The 19,357-nt window shown below is 41.4% G+C and overlaps 1 protein-coding gene across 1 annotated transcript in view; it reads left to right on the plus strand.

Moving 5' to 3' along the window:
* The first annotated feature begins 1,132 nt into the window (after positions 1 to 1,132).
* Positions 1,133 to 19,357, plus strand: part of IREB2 (iron responsive element binding protein 2) — a 55,841-nt gene continuing 37,616 nt past the window's right edge. Inside the window, exons 1-2 of the mRNA XM_007173438.3 lie at positions 1,133 to 1,280; positions 2,828 to 2,917. Of these exons, the coding sequence (XP_007173500.1) occupies positions 1,262 to 1,280; positions 2,828 to 2,917 (109 nt within the window). The 5' untranslated portion in view covers positions 1,133 to 1,261. The remainder of the gene's footprint in view (positions 1,281 to 2,827; positions 2,918 to 19,357) is intronic.

Here is a 19,357-nt window from a genome sequence, read left to right on the forward strand (position 1 = left end):
GGGTGCCTGTGGGATGTGGAGGCATCCAATAGGTACTAGAATATACACCTCTGAGCTTAGGAGATGTGTTTGGGTTGCGGGTACACAGGGAAGCAACAGCATGTAACTAATAACTGAAACCAAAGGAGAAGGTGGGATGTGCCAGGACCAATGGTGAGAGGTGGTGTAAGGCCAGAGCCCTGAGGTATATGTAATACCCAGGACATTTAATGGCTGGGCAGAGGAAGAGGGGCCTGCGGAGGAAACTGAGACGGAGCACCCTTAAGGATAGGAAGAAAAAACAAGAAGTAGCGTCTGAGATCACGAAAGCTGATAGAAGAATATTTCTCAACAAGGGGAGAGATCAAGTAGAGTAAGGGTTGAGAAACGTGAGATTAACAAGTGGAGTTATGGCTGACCTTGACCAGAGGCGTTTCTAGGGGGTGGAAGGCAGATTGGAGAGAGATAAGGAGTGGGAGGGGAAGGACGAACACAAGCAGCTCTTTCTGCAAAGTTGGCTGCCAACGGGAGGTAAGACGGCAGAGAAGAACGTAGGGACTTGAGGAGCGGAGGTGGAGGAGGGATGGAGGCTTAAGCATGATTAACTGCCACTGGGAAGGAGCCAGTAGAAAGGGAGAGACTGAAGCTACAGGAATGTAAGGAAAATTCATTCAACAATTAGTTGAGCGCTTCCTACGTGCCAGATCAGTTCTCCCATCCTCTCCAGAGAATACGCGTGTAGGCTACACATATGACAGGTTTAACCTAAGGCTTTATCTTCAAGGGAAAGAGGGTCTCAAGCTGTTTTTCGTAGGAGTTCCAATTCTGCCCCTCTGCCCCTCCCCCCACCCTACCCCCCACATCACCGGATACCCCGAAGGAGCCCCAACACCGCTGGATCTCACAACCTCAATTGGACACTTGAAGCCACAACTAACGGGTCTCTAAGAGGGCCAAACTAGTGACGCCAACGCCACAGCCTCCCCGACGTTTCGCCCCAGCTCGCGAGAACAGAAGCGATTACGCAAGGAATCGCCTTCTGGCTGGCTCCGCCCCTTTCCTTTCTTTGTTTCCAAGCCCGAGGATCTCGCGAGAGTTGGGCGGCAAATCCCGCGAGCTGAGACCTGGGGCCGGTTCTGCGGCTCTCGCGGTGTTTGCGCGAGACTGCTCCTTTCCTGCTTCCCTTGCCGGTCCGCCTGCTTTCCTCCCCCTCTTCCCCGCCCGACCTCCCCCTCCTTCCCCCGCGGGCCCCCTCCCCGCAGGGATAATATGGTCTCCGGCGATGGACGCCCCAAGTGCAGGTTAGTTTCAGTTCACCGACTGGATCTGGCAGCTGGAGACGCGCGCTGCCCCGGCCCCGAGTTCTTTGCTTCTCTCTCCTGGAGTTGCTCGGCCGGCGCCGGGGCCCTCCGGGCTCAGGTTGTGCTCCCTTGGGGCCTGCCTGCTGGGCCGCACTCTCTGCGCCCAGGCCTCGAGGGCCCGGCCTCGCCGCCCTCGCCCCTCAGCGTGACCCCACCAAGGGCCGTCCGCTCCGCCGCTGGCCTTGACCCGTGCCGGCCTCGGCCCGTTGGCCACTGCTGGCTGCCAGCGGCTTCTCGGTACTCCTCAGTAGCACTAGGGTCGAGGAAAGGCCCACCATCTTCTCCCCGCCCCCCATTTGTAAGAGATGAGGGTGGGGGCTAGTGTCTCCTTGGTGGCGTCTCACGTAGCTAGTTGTTTATTCCGCTGTCCAGCCTCGAGCCCCTCCCTCTCTCTTTGCCTCTAGAAGCAGAGGTGGGGGGTGGTCAAGGCCGAACACTGGTCAGCCAGTTCTCGGACCATTTATTGCAGCGCTGGATCTCCTCCCCCCATCCACCTCCCTCGCTTAACCCTCAATAAAAAAGGGAAAACATTATATAGTCTCAAAAAGTGAACAGTGCTTATCGCTTCTCATTTCGGACCAAGGTCCTAGCAGTGTTGGGGGTCCTGCTCACCTACTGCAGTGAATCTGCACAAAAGATCTGAAGGTTCTTTAACCTCAAGGCTGCCTCCCCGCCACTTCCCCCAAGAACCTTAGGAGCTGGGGCACATTCAAATAAGTCCCCTGGGTCTTTGACTTTGTAGTTAAGCTTCAATTCGTACAAAACCAGAAAGACGTGTCTTTTAGGGAGAATCTGCTAATTTACCCAGATATTTTGTTGTTCACCTTTACCTTTAGTCTTAAGGGCTGTCAAGGTCTTACCTGATAAGTTGTTTGTTTTGGTTTGGTTTTGATTTTATTCCTGTTGTTGAATGCTGTGTAAAAGTCCATCTTTTGGTTATTTTTTTAAAAATCAGTTCTTCTAACATAATTGTGGCATTGTCCTGTCTGTATTTATGCAATTTTCAGGACATGTCTTCACAAAACATGCCTATTCATCCTTTAAATCATTCTTATTGTCCCTTTCTAGGTATTCTTTATTATCACATTTTCAGGAGTTAATTATTTTACTTTCTAGGTATTCTTGTCCCTTTCTAGGTATTCTTTATTATCACATTTTCAGGAGTTAATTATTTTACCAGTTTTTATTTGACAAGGGTCATGGCTTAGAGTGTTACTATCCAATACAGTGGACACCAGCCACATGTGACTATTTAAATTTAAATTAATTAAATAAAATTAAAAACTCTGTTCCTCAGTCGCTGTAACCACATTTCAAGTGCTCAATGGCCACGGCTACCTATAGAAAATATAGGTAATATAGCGCAAATATAGAAAATTTGCGCCATTACAGAAAATTCTTTTGGACAAAGCCGGTTTCTAGGTATTTTCACTTTGAATAAGGTAATTTGTAGCAGTGTTTAATGAAAGTATAATTTTTTTTTTCAGGATATGCCTTTGAGTACCTTATTGAAACATTAAATGACAGTTCACATAAGAAGTTCTTCAATGTACCTAGACTTGGAGGCACCAAGTATGGTAATGTTGCTTAAATTTTCTTGGATTTGTTTAGTTTCTAATAATAAAAATGCATTTGTTGAGCTGAGTTGAAGAAATTTTAAATTTATTCCGACCATGTCGTAGCAGGTACACCTACACATACGTCTAACATTTTAAAAGCTTCTTGGGCTAGCTTTTGTTTGAGGAGGATGTAAGCCCATACCATAGCTTCTCATTTTAAAATCTAAGTTAGTTTAGTAATGATTTTTACCCCCAAGAAATTACTAGTACAATTTTAAAAACAACAGAAACCTGCCGGATGATATTCTAGAGCTATTAAATGTATATTTTAATTTTCCAAGTGAACAGTGCCACTATCCTTTGAATAGGAATCATCAGCAGGGCCCGCTGATTTGAGTTGTTGACCAGGGCATGGTTTGCCCTGGCTTGTGCCCTGACACTCTTGGCAGACCTTTGCAGGCGCCTGACCAGGATCAAACCTTTCACTGAGGTTTCAGAAGACTGAACTTGGCGGAACCTCAGAGTATTGGATGGAAGTCTTTACTTTATTGACCACTGAGCAATTTTCTCAACCAGGCTGGTGAGGGGAAGACCTGTTTGGAAGAGTGATTTAGATTATTCTTTTCTGACTTTTCAGTGAAAAGAAAAATTAAATGCCAAATCTGTTGCAGTTTTGGAGGGAGCTTTTCCTTAACCTTGGTTATGTTTTTGTTTTTGTTTTTTCCTTCTTCTTGTGTTACTTAAGAAGATTGCTTTTGTGATTTTTCTGTAGATTTTGGTGGGTTTAAATGTTCTAGACTAGCAGTATTTTCTTGTACATTCTGAGAAGATTTGGATATTTTAGAGTATATTTTGGAGAAGATCCCTATCCTAGAATTAGGTTGCCATTTAAAAATAAACAGTTCACCAAAATCCTTTACCTTGCATGTTTAGTTGCTGTGATTTGTATTGAGAGGTTGGTCTTTTCTTAGTGCCATGTGTCTTTCATTCACATTTATTTTATTTCTTCACTGAAGATGAGTTTGTATTAATTTTGAAAAGGGAACAGCTAAGTTGATTATATACAAGAAAGATCTTTTATTTCCCTTCTCTCAAATATCTAGTGATTCTGGCCTGGAAGTTTCTTAACCCACATTTTATAGTTTAGTAAAGTAAAAGAACGTATATGAGGATGTTTTTTAATTTGAGTATAAGTTCTTTCTATGGATAATTCGTGGAAATGTGCCTACTTGAAGATAGCCTGTATTTCCCAAATGCAGGAAATCAGTGGGAAACTATCAAAACAACTGTAAAATGCATTGAAAGAGTGATTAATAAAGTAAGAGCTATATTATCTCTGGAAAATAAGCTGTCACAGGCATCTGTACATAACTGAGTTCCAGTTATGATATGATTTATGATAAATTAATAAGAGAATGCCTGTAAATACAAATGCCTTTAAAACAGAAATTTGGTTTTTATTTCTGTGGGGTTAAAACATTGTTTTTAATAGAATGGTTTTATGAGAGGTTTATTAAGTAATTACCTAAATAATTTCTTAGTAATTACTTAGTAGGGAATAAAATTTGAAAGAAGAATTGACTTTGAAAGAAAGGAGCAACTTGAGTAGAAAAACAAAAAAATCCTTGCTGCATTTTTGGAGGGACCAGATTGAATGGCCTCCCAGACATGTGCTTAGGAGACATTGCTTTGGTGATCGCCAGGGTTCTGGACCACTGCCCTCTCTGCTTCCCACATTCGGATGCCTACCAGGCTGAGAATCACAGTTGTAGTGAGTAACTTAATGAAGGGCAAGTGTTCTAGCTCTCTTATATGTTGGTGAGGAAAGATAGTTGAGAGCACTCTTCTAAGCTCCCTGCTAACTGTATCAGGAATGCCTGCAGCTGCAAGGAACCGAAAACCTACTGTACAGTGACTCTAACAAATAGGGGTTTATTTTTCTCACCTAACAAGAAGTCTGGATGTGGACATACTGGGACTGTATAGCACCAACATCAGCAAGGACCTAGGCTTCTCACTTTTTTCTGTTTTGCTTTCATTTTTTGGGTTGCAAATAGCTGATGTACCTGCATTAGGTCCATGTTCTAGGCAGCTGGAAGAGCAAAACAGAAAGAAAAGCCCACCCCAGGAGCTTTTGCCTGTATCTCCTTGGCCAAAATGTCATCTCCACTCTCGGCTTTAAAGGCTGAAAGATGGTGTATTTAGCTTTCTGGATTTTGCAGTAGAGAAAGACAAGGGAGAAGTGGTTGAAGTGGTTGGGAGTGGGTAGTGAGTGAACTAGCCTTGACTATCTGCCTCACTAACAGTACCTTCCCTTATTAAGTCTGTCTTTAGATAGAATACAACACAAATTACTTGATTTCTCCTTTTTTATTGCCATTTTATGTTTTTGCTTCCCAAGTTTATACTCAAGGTATTTTTTTTTTTTTTAATTAGTTAATGCCAGCTGTTTCCTTAGTCAGTAGTTCTCAAACTTCAGTGTGCATCAGGATCAGCTGGAGGCTTGCTGGGCCCCATCTCCGGAGTTCTGATCTGGGGTAGAGACTGAAAATTTGGATTTCTAACAAGTTGCCAGGTGATACTGATGCTGCTGGCTTGGGGCCATATTTTGAGAGCCACTTAGTCTTTTTTTTTTGGCTGCGTTGGGTCTTCGTGGCTGCGCAGGGGCTACTCTTTGTTGTGGCGCATGGGCTTCTCATTGCAGTGGCTTCTCTTGCTGCAGAACACGGTCTCTAGGCGCTCGGGCTTCAGTAGTTGTGGCTTGCGGGCTCTAGAACGCAGGCTCAGTAGTTGTGGCGCACGGGCTTAGTTGCTCCGTGACATGTGGGATCTTCCCAGACCAGGGCTCAAACCCATGTCCCCTGCATTGGCAGGTGGATTCTTAACCACTGCGCCACCAAGGAAGTCCTATACTCAAAGTATCTTTATGGAAGTGGGCATATTGTACACGTTGACCACATTTTAAACTTTCATAATTTCACTAGTGGCAAAATGTCTTTTTAATGATCTGGAGCTGCCTGTCTGGCACTCCAGTGCATTGACTACAACCTTAGAGATTTTGAGTGACTCTCTTAAGTAGATCTCTGAATTTGAAAATATACCTGGTTCCAAGGAAGAGAGAAATCACTGTTGCCTGGAATAGTCAGAGACTGCTTGCTGAAGGAAGGAGGACTTGAATTGATGTTAAACAGAGGGATCACAGAGGCCAGTCAGCACTTGGGGAATTAGAATGACCAGCAAGCATAATGGAAAATGAGTAAGGGGGAAGACAGTGAAGAGACTGGCCTGGCTCTAGTGAAACATATTTTAGAGAGTAGCTGTTATTGGGCAAGAGGGCCTTCAGCCTGGTGTAAAGCCTCAGGCCCCTTTCTTTATCTCAGGTTATCTCATTCATCTTTCCTTTTTCCTTCCTAACTGCTTGCTTTTTAACCATGGTACTGCTTAGTCCTGTAGTAGAGCCAAGACTTGGTTTTCCAAATCCTACCTTGTAATCTCTGAAAGAAAATCTGTATTTAATTTTTTAGGAGAGTTTTTATTTTAAGAAATTAGGTTGGGATTGGTAATCAAAGACAAAAACATTATAGGTAGTGTAGAAACAGTTTCATTTTTACGTGCATATACAAATATATGTAAATGTGCTACTTAACAAAAAATACAGTATATATTGTTTTGTAACCTTTTTAAATTTAGTATATCATGAACATCTTTCCATGTCATTGAATACAAGTATCCCTTGCTATCTGAATCTGTTCGGTTTCTGAGTCAGGGATTATGAGTTTGAGTAGAAGGGGATACCTGTACTTTTCTACAGCTTCTACTGTACTGGCTGCACGGTATTACCTATATGAATGCATCATGGTTTAGTTAGCAGATCTTTGAATATTGAGGTTACCAACTTTTCCCTATTTATAAATAAAGCCGCTGTGTGTGTGTAGTAGTTAAATTTGCATGCAACCTTATTATATAGTTACCGGTTGAAAGTATTGTTTCCTCCACCCGCATCACTTTTCTTTTTCACTTTTACTGTATATGTACTGTCTTTTCGAGTCTTTGTCCTTGAATACAAGGAACAGAAACTCACTTAACTCAGCACTCAAGAAAGAAGATGCTGTTACAGTTTCCAAACATCCAAAGGCAAAGGAAGAAAGCACAGTCAGGCCTCATGGGAACTAGAATTTCTAAGCCAGAGGCTGTTCTTTCTGTCACCTGTTTCTTTTTGAAGATCTACTCTCCAGTCTTCTGTCTCCACAGCCCACTTTACTTATTGGTATTGTGTAATACCCAGTATAGCCACTACCAGCCATTCTTTGTGTGTTATGATTAGCTTACCAGCCAGTTAAGACTGTATCTCTAGATGACTTTTTCTCCTATTGTTTTAACCTATAGTTAACCTGTGGTTTGGCTGGGCAAGTCAGGTGTCTGTTGCTGGTCAGTTATCTTGCTGGTAGGAACACAAGTCCATATTTTCTAATCTTGCCTCTTCCATGGACTCTGGAAAGGGCTGTAAGTTCGGTAAGCAATGAAATAGTTTGCTTGTAATGTTTACACACAATACATAACTTTCTAAGGATTACCTTTACCTAATGTGATTCTATTCCATCTACAATCATGCACTCACCAACCCTCCACATTTTGTCCAACGGTCTGTTGGTTTTAACTGTGCTTTTGTAGACAATTTCTATTCTAGATTAGGTCCTTTTGGTAGCAGAGAACAGACACCCACTAGCTCAAGTGAAGAAAGATTTATTGTAATGATACAGAGCTCCCGGGCAAATGAAAGGTGGCTGTATCTCAAGAAAATGGGCAATGAGCCAGAAGTGAGGGACCTCTTTATTTTTTCTTTCAGGGCTTCAGATTCCTGGCCCTCCTCCACTCTTCTGCTCCCTCTACTTCACTGCAGACAAGCTGCCTCTGCCTACTAACTTTTTACATGGCCACAAATGGCAACCTCTGTCTCTAGCTTAGCTCTTAACAACTTTCTGGTTCAGCCTGTGTTCTGATTGCAAATTCCTGAGAGAGGAATCTATATTTTTTCCACCAGGCTGTTGGTCCTTCACCTGCCAAGGGGTTGGCTCTTGCTTCAGCACTGTAGCCAGGGAGGTAATGGGGCACTGAGCACTGTCCATTTCATGGATGGCGGTTTGGACAAGCACCATGAAGTATGCCTGTTATGTCAGCAGATAGTGCTAGATGACATGCTTACCAGGAGCAAATGAGAAGAGTGAGTGTGTCTGTACCTTTATCAATAATAGATATTATTTTTCTGGTTTTCTCTACCTTTGTCAGTGTGTGGAAAAAAAAAATCTTAAAGAAGCAGGAATCTGTTTTCTCTTTCTGCCTTCTTGGACTCTCCATGGCGATATTAAAAAACAAAACAAAACAAAAAAACAAAGGTCAGAGTTCTTTATTGGAAATCAGTTCCATTCCAGCCTGGTACCGGTTAGAGATATAAACAGTACCTTGACTAGTGAGACATGGGTGTGAGTTAATCCTGTTGCAAAGTCTGGGGTTACAGGGCCTTCTAGAACAGTTTCTTAATCTTTTCTCCAGGCTCCTGGCCTTGAACAGGGTTTTTAGGTTTACCCTAAAGCTACTCTACCAGTCTCCTTGCTTTCTTAGCCTGGACTCCAAAGATAGCCTCCTTGAGGCTTTAGGCAGGCCTAGAGTGTATGAGTGTTTCCCCCTTTCCATCAGTCTTCAGTGTATTTCTCTTTCATATTTAGTTTATCTAAAGCCTGTTGTTAATATTGATATTTCCTATGGGTAATTTCTCCATCTACTGTTTAAACCTGGAATTAATCACTTTTGAGAAATAACAAAACCCTTTTACATTATCTGTCTTCACCACATTGCGTTATGTTAGGCAGGGAGGATAGTTTTATGCACATGAGGAAAATGAGGCTAAAAATCTCAGTAATATGCCTAAGGTCACATATCTTCTAAGTGAGGAGATCTGGTCTTAGACTCATATCTTCTGACTTCAGACCAACACTTTTCCCCCCTTAATACCATTCTGTTTCCCAGCTTAATAAGGGCAGTAATAAAGTGCTAGTGTTTATTGATTATTTACTATATCCATTCTATAAGTTCTGTTATTACCCACTTGGCCAGGGTCCCGCTACTAAGTACCATTACCTAATAAATGATAGAGGAGAAACTTGATCAAAAATCTGAGATTCCGAAGTCTATGCTTGTAAAACTGCTACACTGGGGGTTGTATGCTCATGCTTATAAGGACCATAGAGGCACCATAAACAAGTGAAATGGCCCTGGCTGGAATTGTGGCAAGTAGGAGAGCAAATGCCCTATATAAAAGAGTAGGTGCTACTCAGTTCCAGCAGAAATGTGAGGTTGGTGTTGTAAAACTTTCTATTTATCTTAAGCCAGAAATTTGGATATTCATGTAAAAAAATGTCTGGTTTTTCAGTGTTGGCAATTAAACTTTAAAATGTTAAAACTGTATAGAACAAATGAAACACATCTGCAGGCCAACAGTTTGCGACCTCTGCACTGAGAGATAAATTATATTGCCTAATCATAGTAGCAGCCACTTAGCCTTGAGTGGAAAGATCTACTGTCCTGGAAACCTGGATATGCCTTTCATCAGCTGCCTCCCATGTAAAATAGCAGACCTCGGCATCTTTTTTTAAAGCCTGAACCACCTCTTGGATCTTACACTGAGTAATTGATCAAAAGGATATCTGTTGTTAGCAATTCATTTCAGAAGTATGACAACACACATTGTCGTACTTTTCAGTTTAAGTCACAGGCTTGTTCTGGTTCCCCACATGTCTTTTTGATTACCTATCTTTAGAGGATTAGCTTTCCAGATTCATAGGATTCTGGAAATTCCTGGTTACAAGAGGTGGTATTAATCCAGCCCAGTTTTCTATTGATACTTGGTGCATGCATCTCTCAACAATGCTGTTTAATTCATTCAGCTAAGATTGAGTACTCACATGTTTCTGGCGAGTGAAAGATGGCTAAGATAGCATCTTTGTGCTAAAGAAAGAACACAGTTTAGTAATGGAAAATGTAAGTACAGTGCCTTAGTATGTTGTAGCAGTCTCAGTCCAATCAGGACATAGAATAGGGGAACTTTAATGTAAATAATTATTAACTGTGATAAAAGAGTAATTGTAAGATGTAAGGAAATTCTTTATGGTACCTGTAGGGCTGACAGAGAATACCCAAGGAAGGAAAAATTGGAAGGGGGTCAGGTACCATTGGAGAAGGTGTGGTTCAGCTCATTAGATCGCAGAGAAGTTTGCTGGTTTGGTCAGACTGGAGCTGGTCTGGAGTTGCTGGGCAGGCAGTAGGCCGTCATCTTGAGTACATGCAGGGGAGTAGGCAACCAGCAACTGGTACTGAACGTGTATTGAGAGAACAGATGCTGGCAGGGGCAAGAGCCCTTCATGATGCATGGAACACATGGGGGCTTGCAGAAGCAGCAGCAGCTCGTTGTGTGACCCTCCAGGCAGCTTGCAAGGGAAGTCCACGCAGTGGCAGGGTAAAGGGTCTTCTGCGTGGAGTGTCTTGGTCCAGGTTCTGGCACAGGCAGGAGGAGTCTTTCAGAGTGCACAGCTTCATAGGAGCTCTGGTTCCCGTGTTGAAAGGGCTACGGTGATAATAACAAATGTGCATGTCTGTATTTTTTATATATTGTATAATAAAATGTGTCCACATTTGGAAGATCTGCATAACTCAGTGAACCTTTATTTCTCAAAGATCTTCAGTGAACACAGTGAGCAGAGAGTGGTGGGACAAGATAATGAGCAGACAGGCTTATTACTTCATTCATTTTTGAGAAAATGTCTGCCAGATATCCATATTTGAATAATCATAGTTGGTCATTTGTTCTTTCAAGTGAAAATGGTGTTCTTTGGAAAAAGTGGCTAATTTAGCTTGTCATTCAGTCATACAAGTGTTTTTCCCTTGAACAACGATTGTACTGTGGTTTTGAGCAGAAATGCTATATACACTTCATTGTTGTCACACAGAATATTGAGACTTGACCTCAGTGGTTGAGATTTAATAAAATTAACACTTTTTCTGCTTTGTCAAGGACATTTTTTTTTTCCTTTTTTTTTTTTTTAATCAGTCATCAATTTTATACACATCACTGTATACATGTCAATCCCAATCGCCCAATTCAGCACACCACCATCCCCACCCCACTGCAGTTTTCCCCCTTGGTGTCCATACGTTTGTTCTCTACATCTGTGTCTCAACTTCTGCCCTGCAAACCGCTTCATCTGTACCATTTTTCTAGGTTCCACATACATGTGTTTATATACGATATTTGTTTTTCTCTTTCTGACTTACTTCACTCTGTGTGACAGTCTCTAGATCCATCCATGTCAGAACAAATGACTCAATTTCGTTTCTTTTTATGGCTGAGTAATATTCCATTGTATATATGTACCACAACTTCTTTATCCATTCGTCTGTCGATGGGCATTTAGGTTGCTTCCATGACCTGGCTATTGTAAATAGTGCTGCAGTGAACATTGGGGTGCATGTGTCTATTTGAATTACAGTTTTCTCTGCGTATATGCCCAGTAGTGGGATTGCTGGGTCATATGGTAATTCTAGTTTTAGTTTTTTAAGGAACCTCCATATTGTTCTCCATAGTGGCTGTATGAATTTACATTCCCACCAACAGTGCAAGAGGGTTCCCTTTTCTCCACACCCTCTCCAGCATTTGTTGTTTGTAGATTTTCTGATGGTGCCCATTCTAACTGGTGTGAGGTGATACCTCATTGTAGTTTTGATTTGCATTTCTCTAATAATTAGTGATGTTGAGCAGCTTTTCATGTGCTTCTTGGCCATCTGTATGTCTCCTTTGGAGAAATGTCTATTTAGGTCTTCTGCCCATTTTTGGATTAGGGTGTTTGTTTCTTTAATATTGAGCTGAATGAGCTGTTTATATATTTTGGAGATTAATCCTTTGTCCGTTGACGCGTTTGCAAATATTTTCTCCCATTCTGAGGGTTGTCTTTTCGTCTTGTTTATGGTTTCCTTTGCTGTGCAAAAGCTTGGAAGTTTCATTAGGTCCCATTTGTTTATTTTTGGTTTTATTTCCATTACTCTAGGAGGTGGATCAAAAAAGACCTTGCTGTGATTTATGTCAAAGAGTGTTCTTCCTATGTTTTCCTCTAAGAGTTTTATAGTGTCCAGTCTTACATTTAGGTCTCTAATCCATTTTGAGTTTATTTTTGTGTATGGTGTTAGGGAGTATTCTGATTTCATTCTTTTACATGTAGCTGTCCAGTTTTCCCAGCACCACTTATTGAAGAGACTGTTTTTTCTCCATTGTATATCTTTGCCTCCTTTGTCATAGATTAGTTGACCATAGGTGCGTGGGTTAATCTCTGGGCTTTCTATCTTGTTCCATTGATCTATGTTTCTGTTTTTGTGCCAGTACCATATTGTCTTGATTACTGTAGCTTTGTAGTATAGTCTGAAGTCAGGGAGTCTGATTCCTCCAGCTCCATTTTTTTCCCTCAAGACTGCCTTGGCTATTCGGGGTCTTTTGCGTCTCCATACAAATTTTAAGATGATTTGTTTTAGTTCCATAAAAAATGCTATTGGTAATTTGATAGGGATTGCATTGAATCTGAAGATTGCTTTGGGCAGTACGGTCATTTTCACAATATTGATTCTTCCAATCCAAGAACATGGTATATCTCTCCATCTGTTAGTATAATCTTTAATTTCTTTCATCAGTGTCTTATAGTTTTCTGCATACAGGTCTTTTGTCTCCCTAGGTAGGTATATTCCTAGGTATTTTATTCTTTTTGTTGCAGTGGTAAATGGGAGTGTTTCCATAATTTCTCTTTCAGATTTTCCATCATTAGTGTATAGGAATGCAAGAGATTTCTGTGCATTAATTTTGTATCCTGCAACTTTATCAAATTCATTGATTAGCTCTAGTAGTTTTCTGGTGGCATTTTTAGGATTCTCTATATATAGTATCATGTCATCTGCAAACAGTGACAGTTTTACTTCTTCTTTTCCAATTTGTATTCCTTTTATTTCTTTTTCTTCTCTGATTGCCGTGGCTAGGACTTCCAAAACTATGTTGAACAATACTGGTGAGAGTGGACATCCTTGTCTCGTTCCTGATCTTAGAGGAAATGCTTTCAGTTTTTCACTGTTGAGAATGATGTTTGCTGTGGGTTTGTCGTGTATGGCCTTTATTATGTTGAGGTAGGTTCCCTCTGTGCCCACTTTCTGGAGAGTTTTTATCATAGATGGGTGTTGAATTTTGTCAAAAGCTTTTTCTGCATCTATTGAGATGATCATATGGTATTTATTCTTCAATTTGTTTTTTTTTTTTTTAATATTGGCTATATTCCCCATGTGGTACAATATATCCTTATAGCTTTTTTTTTTTTTTTTTATGGCTATGTTGGGTCTTCGTTTCTGTGCGAGGACTTTCTCTAGTTATGGCAAGTGGGGGCCACTCTTCATCGTGGTGCGCAGGCCTCTCATTATCGCGGCCTCTTTTGTTGCGGAGCACAGGCTCCAGACGCGCAGGCTCAGCAATTGTGGCTCACGGGCCTAGTTGCTCTGCGGCATGTGGGATCCTCCCAGGCCAGGTCTCGAACCTGTGTCCCCTGCATTGGCAGGCAGACTCCCAACCACTGCGCCACCAGGGAAGCCCTTCAATTCGTTAATATGGTGTATCACATTGATTGATTTCCGTATATTGAAGAATCCTTGCATCCCTGGGATAAATCCCACTTGATCGTGGTGTATGATCCTTTTAATGTGTTGTTGGATTCTGTTTGCTAGTATTTTGTTGAGGATTTTTGCATCTATATTCATCAGTGATATTGGTCTGTAATTTTCTTTTTTTTGTAGTGTCTTTGGTTTTGGTATCAGGGTGATGGTGGCCTCATAGAATGAGTTTGGGAGTGTTCCTTCCTCTGCAGTTTTTTGGAAGAGTTTGAGAAGGATGGGTGTTAGCTCTTCTCTAAATGTTTGATAGAATTCACCTGTGAAGCCATCTGGTCCTGGACTTTTGTTTGTTGCAAGATTTTTAATCCCAGTTTCAATTTCATTACTTGTGATTGGTCTGTTCATATTTTCTATTTCTTCCTGGTTCAGTCTTGGAAGGTTATACCTTTCTAAGAATTTGTCCATTTCTTCCAGGTTGTCCATTTTATTGGCATAGAGTTCCTTGTAGTAGTCTCTTAGAATGCTTTTTATTTCTGTGATGTCTGTTGTAACTTCTCCTTTTTCATTTCTAATTTTATTGATTTGAGTCCTCTCCCTCTTTTTCTTGATGAGTCTAATGGCTTGATGGCTAATGGCTTATCAATTTTGTTTATCTTCTCAAAGAACCAGCTTTTAGTTTTATTGATCTTTACTATTGTTTTCTTTGTTTCTATTTCATTTATCTCCGCTTTGATCTTTATGATTTCTTTCCTTCTGCTAACTTTGGGTTTTGTTTGTTCTTCTTTCTCTAGTTCCTTTAGGTGTAAGGTTAGATTGTTTACTTGAGATGTTTCTTGTTTCTTTAGGTTGGCTTGTATAGCTATAAACTTCCCTCTTAGAACTTCTTTTGCTGCATCCCATAGGTTTTGGATCGTCGTGTTTTCATTGTCATTTGTCTCTAGGTATTTTTTGATTTCCTCTTTGATTTCTTCAGTGATCTCTTGGTTATGTAGTAACATATTGTTTAGCCTCCATGTGTTTGTGTTTTTTACGTTTTTTTCCCTGTAATTCATTTCTAATCTGATAGCATTGTGGTCAGAAAAGATGCTTGATATGATTTCAATTTTCTTAAATTTACTGAGGCTTGATTTGTGACCCAAGATGTGATCTATCCTGGAGAATGTTCCGTGCGCACTTGAGAAGAAAGTGTAATCTGCTGTTTTTGGATGGAATGTCCTATAAATATCAATTAAATCTGTCTGGTCTATTGTGTCATTTAAAGCTTCTGTTTCCTTATTTATTTTCATTTTGGATGATCTGTCCATTGGTGTAAGTAAAGTGTTAAAATCCCCCACTATTATTGTGTTACTGTCGATCTCCTCTTTTATAGCTGTTAGCAGTTGCCTTATGTATTGAGGTGCTCCTGTGTTGGGTGCATATATATTTATAATTGTTATATCTTCTTGGATTGATCCCTTGATCATTATGTAGTGTCCTTTCTTGTCTCTTGTAACATTCTTTATTTTAAGGTCTATTTTATCTGATATGAGTATAGCTACTCCAGCTTTCTTTTGATTTCCATTTGCATGGAATATCTTTTTCCATCCCCTCACTTTCAGTCTGTATGTGTCCCTAGGTCTGAAGTGGGTCTCTTGTAGACAGCATATATATGGGTGTTGTTTTTGTATCCATTCAGCAAGCCTGTGTCTTTTGTTTGTTGCATTTAATCCATTCACGTTTAAGGTAATTATCGATATGTCTGTTCCTATGACCATTTTCTGGATTGTTTTGGGTTTGTTTCTGTAGGTCCTTTTCTTCTCTTGTGTTTCCCACTTAGAGAAGTTCCTTTAGCATTTGTTGTAGAGCTGGTTTGGTGGTGCTGAATTCTCTTAGCTTTTGCTTGTCTGTAAAGCTTTTGATTTCTCCATCGAATCTGAATGAGATCCTTGCCGGGTAGAGTAATGTTGGTTGTAGGTTCTTCCCTTTCATCACTTTAAGTATATCATGCCACTCCCTTCTGGCGTGTAGAGTTTCTGCTGAGAAATCAGCTGTTAACCTTATGGGAGTTCCCTTGTATATTATTTGTCATTTTTCCCTTGCTGCTTTCAATAATTTTTTTTGTCTTTAATTTTTGTCAATTTGATTACTATGTGTCTCAGCGTGTTTCTCCTTGGGTTTATCCTGTATGGGACTCTCTGTGCTTCCTGGACTTGGGTGGCTATTTCCTTTCCCATGTTAGGGAAGTTTTCGACTATAATCTCTTCAGATATTTTCTCTGGTCCTTTCTCTCTCTCTTCTCCTTCTGGGACCCCTATAATGCGAATGTTGTTGCGTTTAATGTTGTCCCAGAGGTCTCTTAGGCTGTCTTCATTTCTTTTCATTCTTTTTTCTTTAGTCTGTTCCGCAGCAGTGAATTCCACCATTCTGTCTTCCAGGTCACTTATCCGTTCTTCTGCCTCAGTTATTCTGCTATTGATTCCTTCTAGTGCAGTTTTCATTTCAGTTATTATATTGTTCATCTCTGTTTGTTTGTTCTTTAATTCTTCTAGGTCTTTGTTAATCATTTCTTGCATCTTCTCAATCTTTGCCTCCATTCTTATTCTGAGGTCCTGGCTCATCTTCACTATCATTATTCTGAATTCTTATTCTGGAAGGTTGCCTATCTCCACTTCATTTAGTTGTTTTTCTGGGGTTATATCTTTTTCCTTCATCTGGTACATAGCCCTCTGCCTTTTCATCTTGTCTATCTTTGTGTGAATGTGGTTTTTGTTCCACGGGCTGCAGGATTGTAGTTTTTCTTGCTTCTGCTGTCTGCCCTCTGGTGGTTGAGGCTATCTAAGAGGCTTGATGGGAGGCTCTGGTGGTGGGTAGAGCTGACTGTTGCTATGGTGGTCAGAGCTCAGTAAAACTTTAATCCACTTGACTGTTGATGGGTGGGGCTGGGTTCCCTCCCTGTTGGTTGTTTTGCCTGAGGCAACCCAACACTGGAGCCTACCTGGGCCCTTTGGTGGGGCTAATGACAGACTCTGGGAGGGCTCACGCCAAGGAGTACTTCCCAGAACTTCTGCTGCCAGTGTCCTTGTCCCCATGGTGAAACAGAGCCACCCCCCCCCCCCCCGCCTCTGCAGGAGACCTTCCAACACTAGCAGGTAGGTCTGGTTCAGTCTCCCCCCGGGGTCACTGCTCCTTCTCTGGGTCCCAATGCACACACTATTTTGTGTGCACCCTCCGAGAGTGGGGTCTCTGTTTCCCCCAGTCCTGTCAAAGTCCTGCAATCAGTTCCCACTAGGCTTCAAAGTCTGATTCTCTATGAATTCCTCCTCCCGTTGCTGGACCCCCAGGTTGGGAAGCCTGACGTGGGGCTCAGAACCTTCACTCCAGTGCGTGGACTTCTGTGGTGTAAGTGTTCGCCAGTCTGTGAGTCACCCACCCACCAGTTATGGGATTTGATTTTACTCTGATTGCGCCCCTCCTACCGTCTCATTGTGGCTTCTCCTTTGTCTTTGGATGTGGGGTATCTTTTTTGGTGAGTTGCAGCGTCTTCCTGTCGATGATTGTCCAGCAGCTAGTTGTGATTCTGGTGTTCTCGCAAGAGGGAGTGAGAGCACGTCCTTCTACTCCGCCATCTTGGTTCCTCCCCCAAGGACATTCTTAAGTGAAACTGGTATTTTGCCTGAAAATGAACGATACAGTGAGTACAAGTACAATTTGGTGCCACTGCTTTGAGTCCTGCTAAGGCATCAGCAGTTTTATCCACTATTGTATTTGAACCTTCAGCACATATGTCAAAATGGTGGGAAAAGCAAATAATGTCTTAGTTGACCTTGCAGATTCCCTGAAAGAGTTTCAGGGCCCCCCAGGAGTCCATGGACCACACTTTGAAAACCACTGGTATGGGGTATGTATGGAGATAGAAAGATGAACTAAAGAATCTGGGTGAGAGATGACATAGTGGTGGCTTGTACTAGTTTTAGTGGTGGTGGTGATAGAAGTAGACAAACTCAAAAGATATATGAGAGAGGTGTCAAGGATGTTGCCTAGATGCTTTGGCCTAAGCATCTGGGTGGAAGGTGATGCCGTTTACTGAGCTAGGGAGCACAGAGGTGGTAGTGATATGGGACAGGGGCAGAGGGGAAATCAGAGTTCAGTTTAGGTACTAGTGAATTTGGGAACATATCAGTATTCAAGTAGAGATGTTTGTGAGGCAATTAGCTGCATGGTTCTGGAGCTCAGAAGACAGATCTGGACTGTAGAAAAATCTTTTGGAGTTATTGGTGTAGAGATAGTCCATTGAAGCCATAGGATCAGTTAAAACTCCTGAGAGGAGACGATATGGAGTGAGAAAAGAAGTAAGCCTAGATATGAACTCTGAGGAACTCCTACATTTAAAGACCAGGTAAAGGAGTAGAGGTCAGCCAGGAAACCGAAACAGTACTGCCAGAAAGTGTTGAGAACTGTAAAAGTGCCAAAATTTCACTCTCCTTGTAAGTTAAACTGACAGTTTCATAGATGCTGGCAGAAGACACAAAACTCTTGGATCAGAGACAATGGACAGTTTATTACCCATAGCAAAGCAGTGTGCTTGGTACCAACATTTGTTGAAGAGGGCCAGGTAAAACCTGCACACAGAGATTGTGTTACAGAAAAGGAAGTCTGACTTAGGGAACCCAAATCTCTTATAATGGACAGTAAGCATGCCTGCCCTTTGCTCCAGAAAGAGACCCTATTTTTATCTTCCAAGGCTATTCACTATATTAACATCTTTTTCAAGATAGTCTGGAACAAAGGCAGTCATTGCTTCTGCTTGCAAGTAAGGCAGAAATGTGAGATTGGAGACATGGAGAATGGTATTGTGAAAGCCAGTAGAAAGAGTGTTTCAAGAAGGAGGAAATTGTTAGCTCCATTTAGTATTGTTGAGAGAATATTGAAACTCTAGTTAGAGCTGTTTCATTGATATTTTAAGAAATCAGATTGGGCTGGGCTGAAGAGTGAATGGAAGTGTAGAAGTATAAAACGAAATGTGTAGAAAAGTGGACATTGGGAATATAGGTGACTCTTTCAAAAAACTTGGTTGAGAGTTTGAAGAAAATAGTACTTGGAAGCTGTGTGTGTGTGTGTGTGTGTGTGTGTGTGTGTGTGTGTGTACACACGTGTGTGTGTGTGAAACTGGGGCTAGAGACTTCAAATGCTGATGGGAAGAATCCAGTTGAGGGATAGATTACAGAAAAAGGAGAGAGAATTGATGACTCATGGGTCCTAAAATGTATCACTGGGAATTGGATGTGGAGCTCCTATAAAAGTTGGCATTTAGGAGGAGGAGGTCCACAGCTGCCTTCTTAACTGGGAAAAGGATAAATCGAGAGGTATCTAGGCTTGTGTGTAAAGTAGGAGGAAGTGAAGATAGGAACTATTAGTTTTTATTTATCTAGGAGATAGGAAGTGGGGCTAGATCCTGTAGGAGGCAAATAGAGATTTGATTTTAAGGAGAGTAGTTGAAAGTATGAATGAATTATTGTGGAGTGTGGGAAAACAAGCAGATCAGAGAAACAAAGTAGAATTTCTGAGTGAATGGTGAGGACCCAACTGAGGTTGTAATCGTGTATTTATATTGGTACGAGTTTCTCTGGTTGATATTTTAGGGATTTGTTTTTTCCTTCCTCCTCCTTTACACATCACCACCAATAAAACCACAGTGAACTACTTCGCAACCACTAGAATGGGTATTATATAAAAAACAGACAATAACAAATGTTGGGAAGGATATGGAGAAATGAAGTCACTTCATACACTGCT

Source organism: Balaenoptera acutorostrata, chromosome 3, assembly GCF_949987535.1.
Source record: "Balaenoptera acutorostrata chromosome 3, mBalAcu1.1, whole genome shotgun sequence".
In the NCBI taxonomy this organism is placed as follows: domain Eukaryota; kingdom Metazoa; phylum Chordata; class Mammalia; order Artiodactyla; family Balaenopteridae; genus Balaenoptera; species Balaenoptera acutorostrata.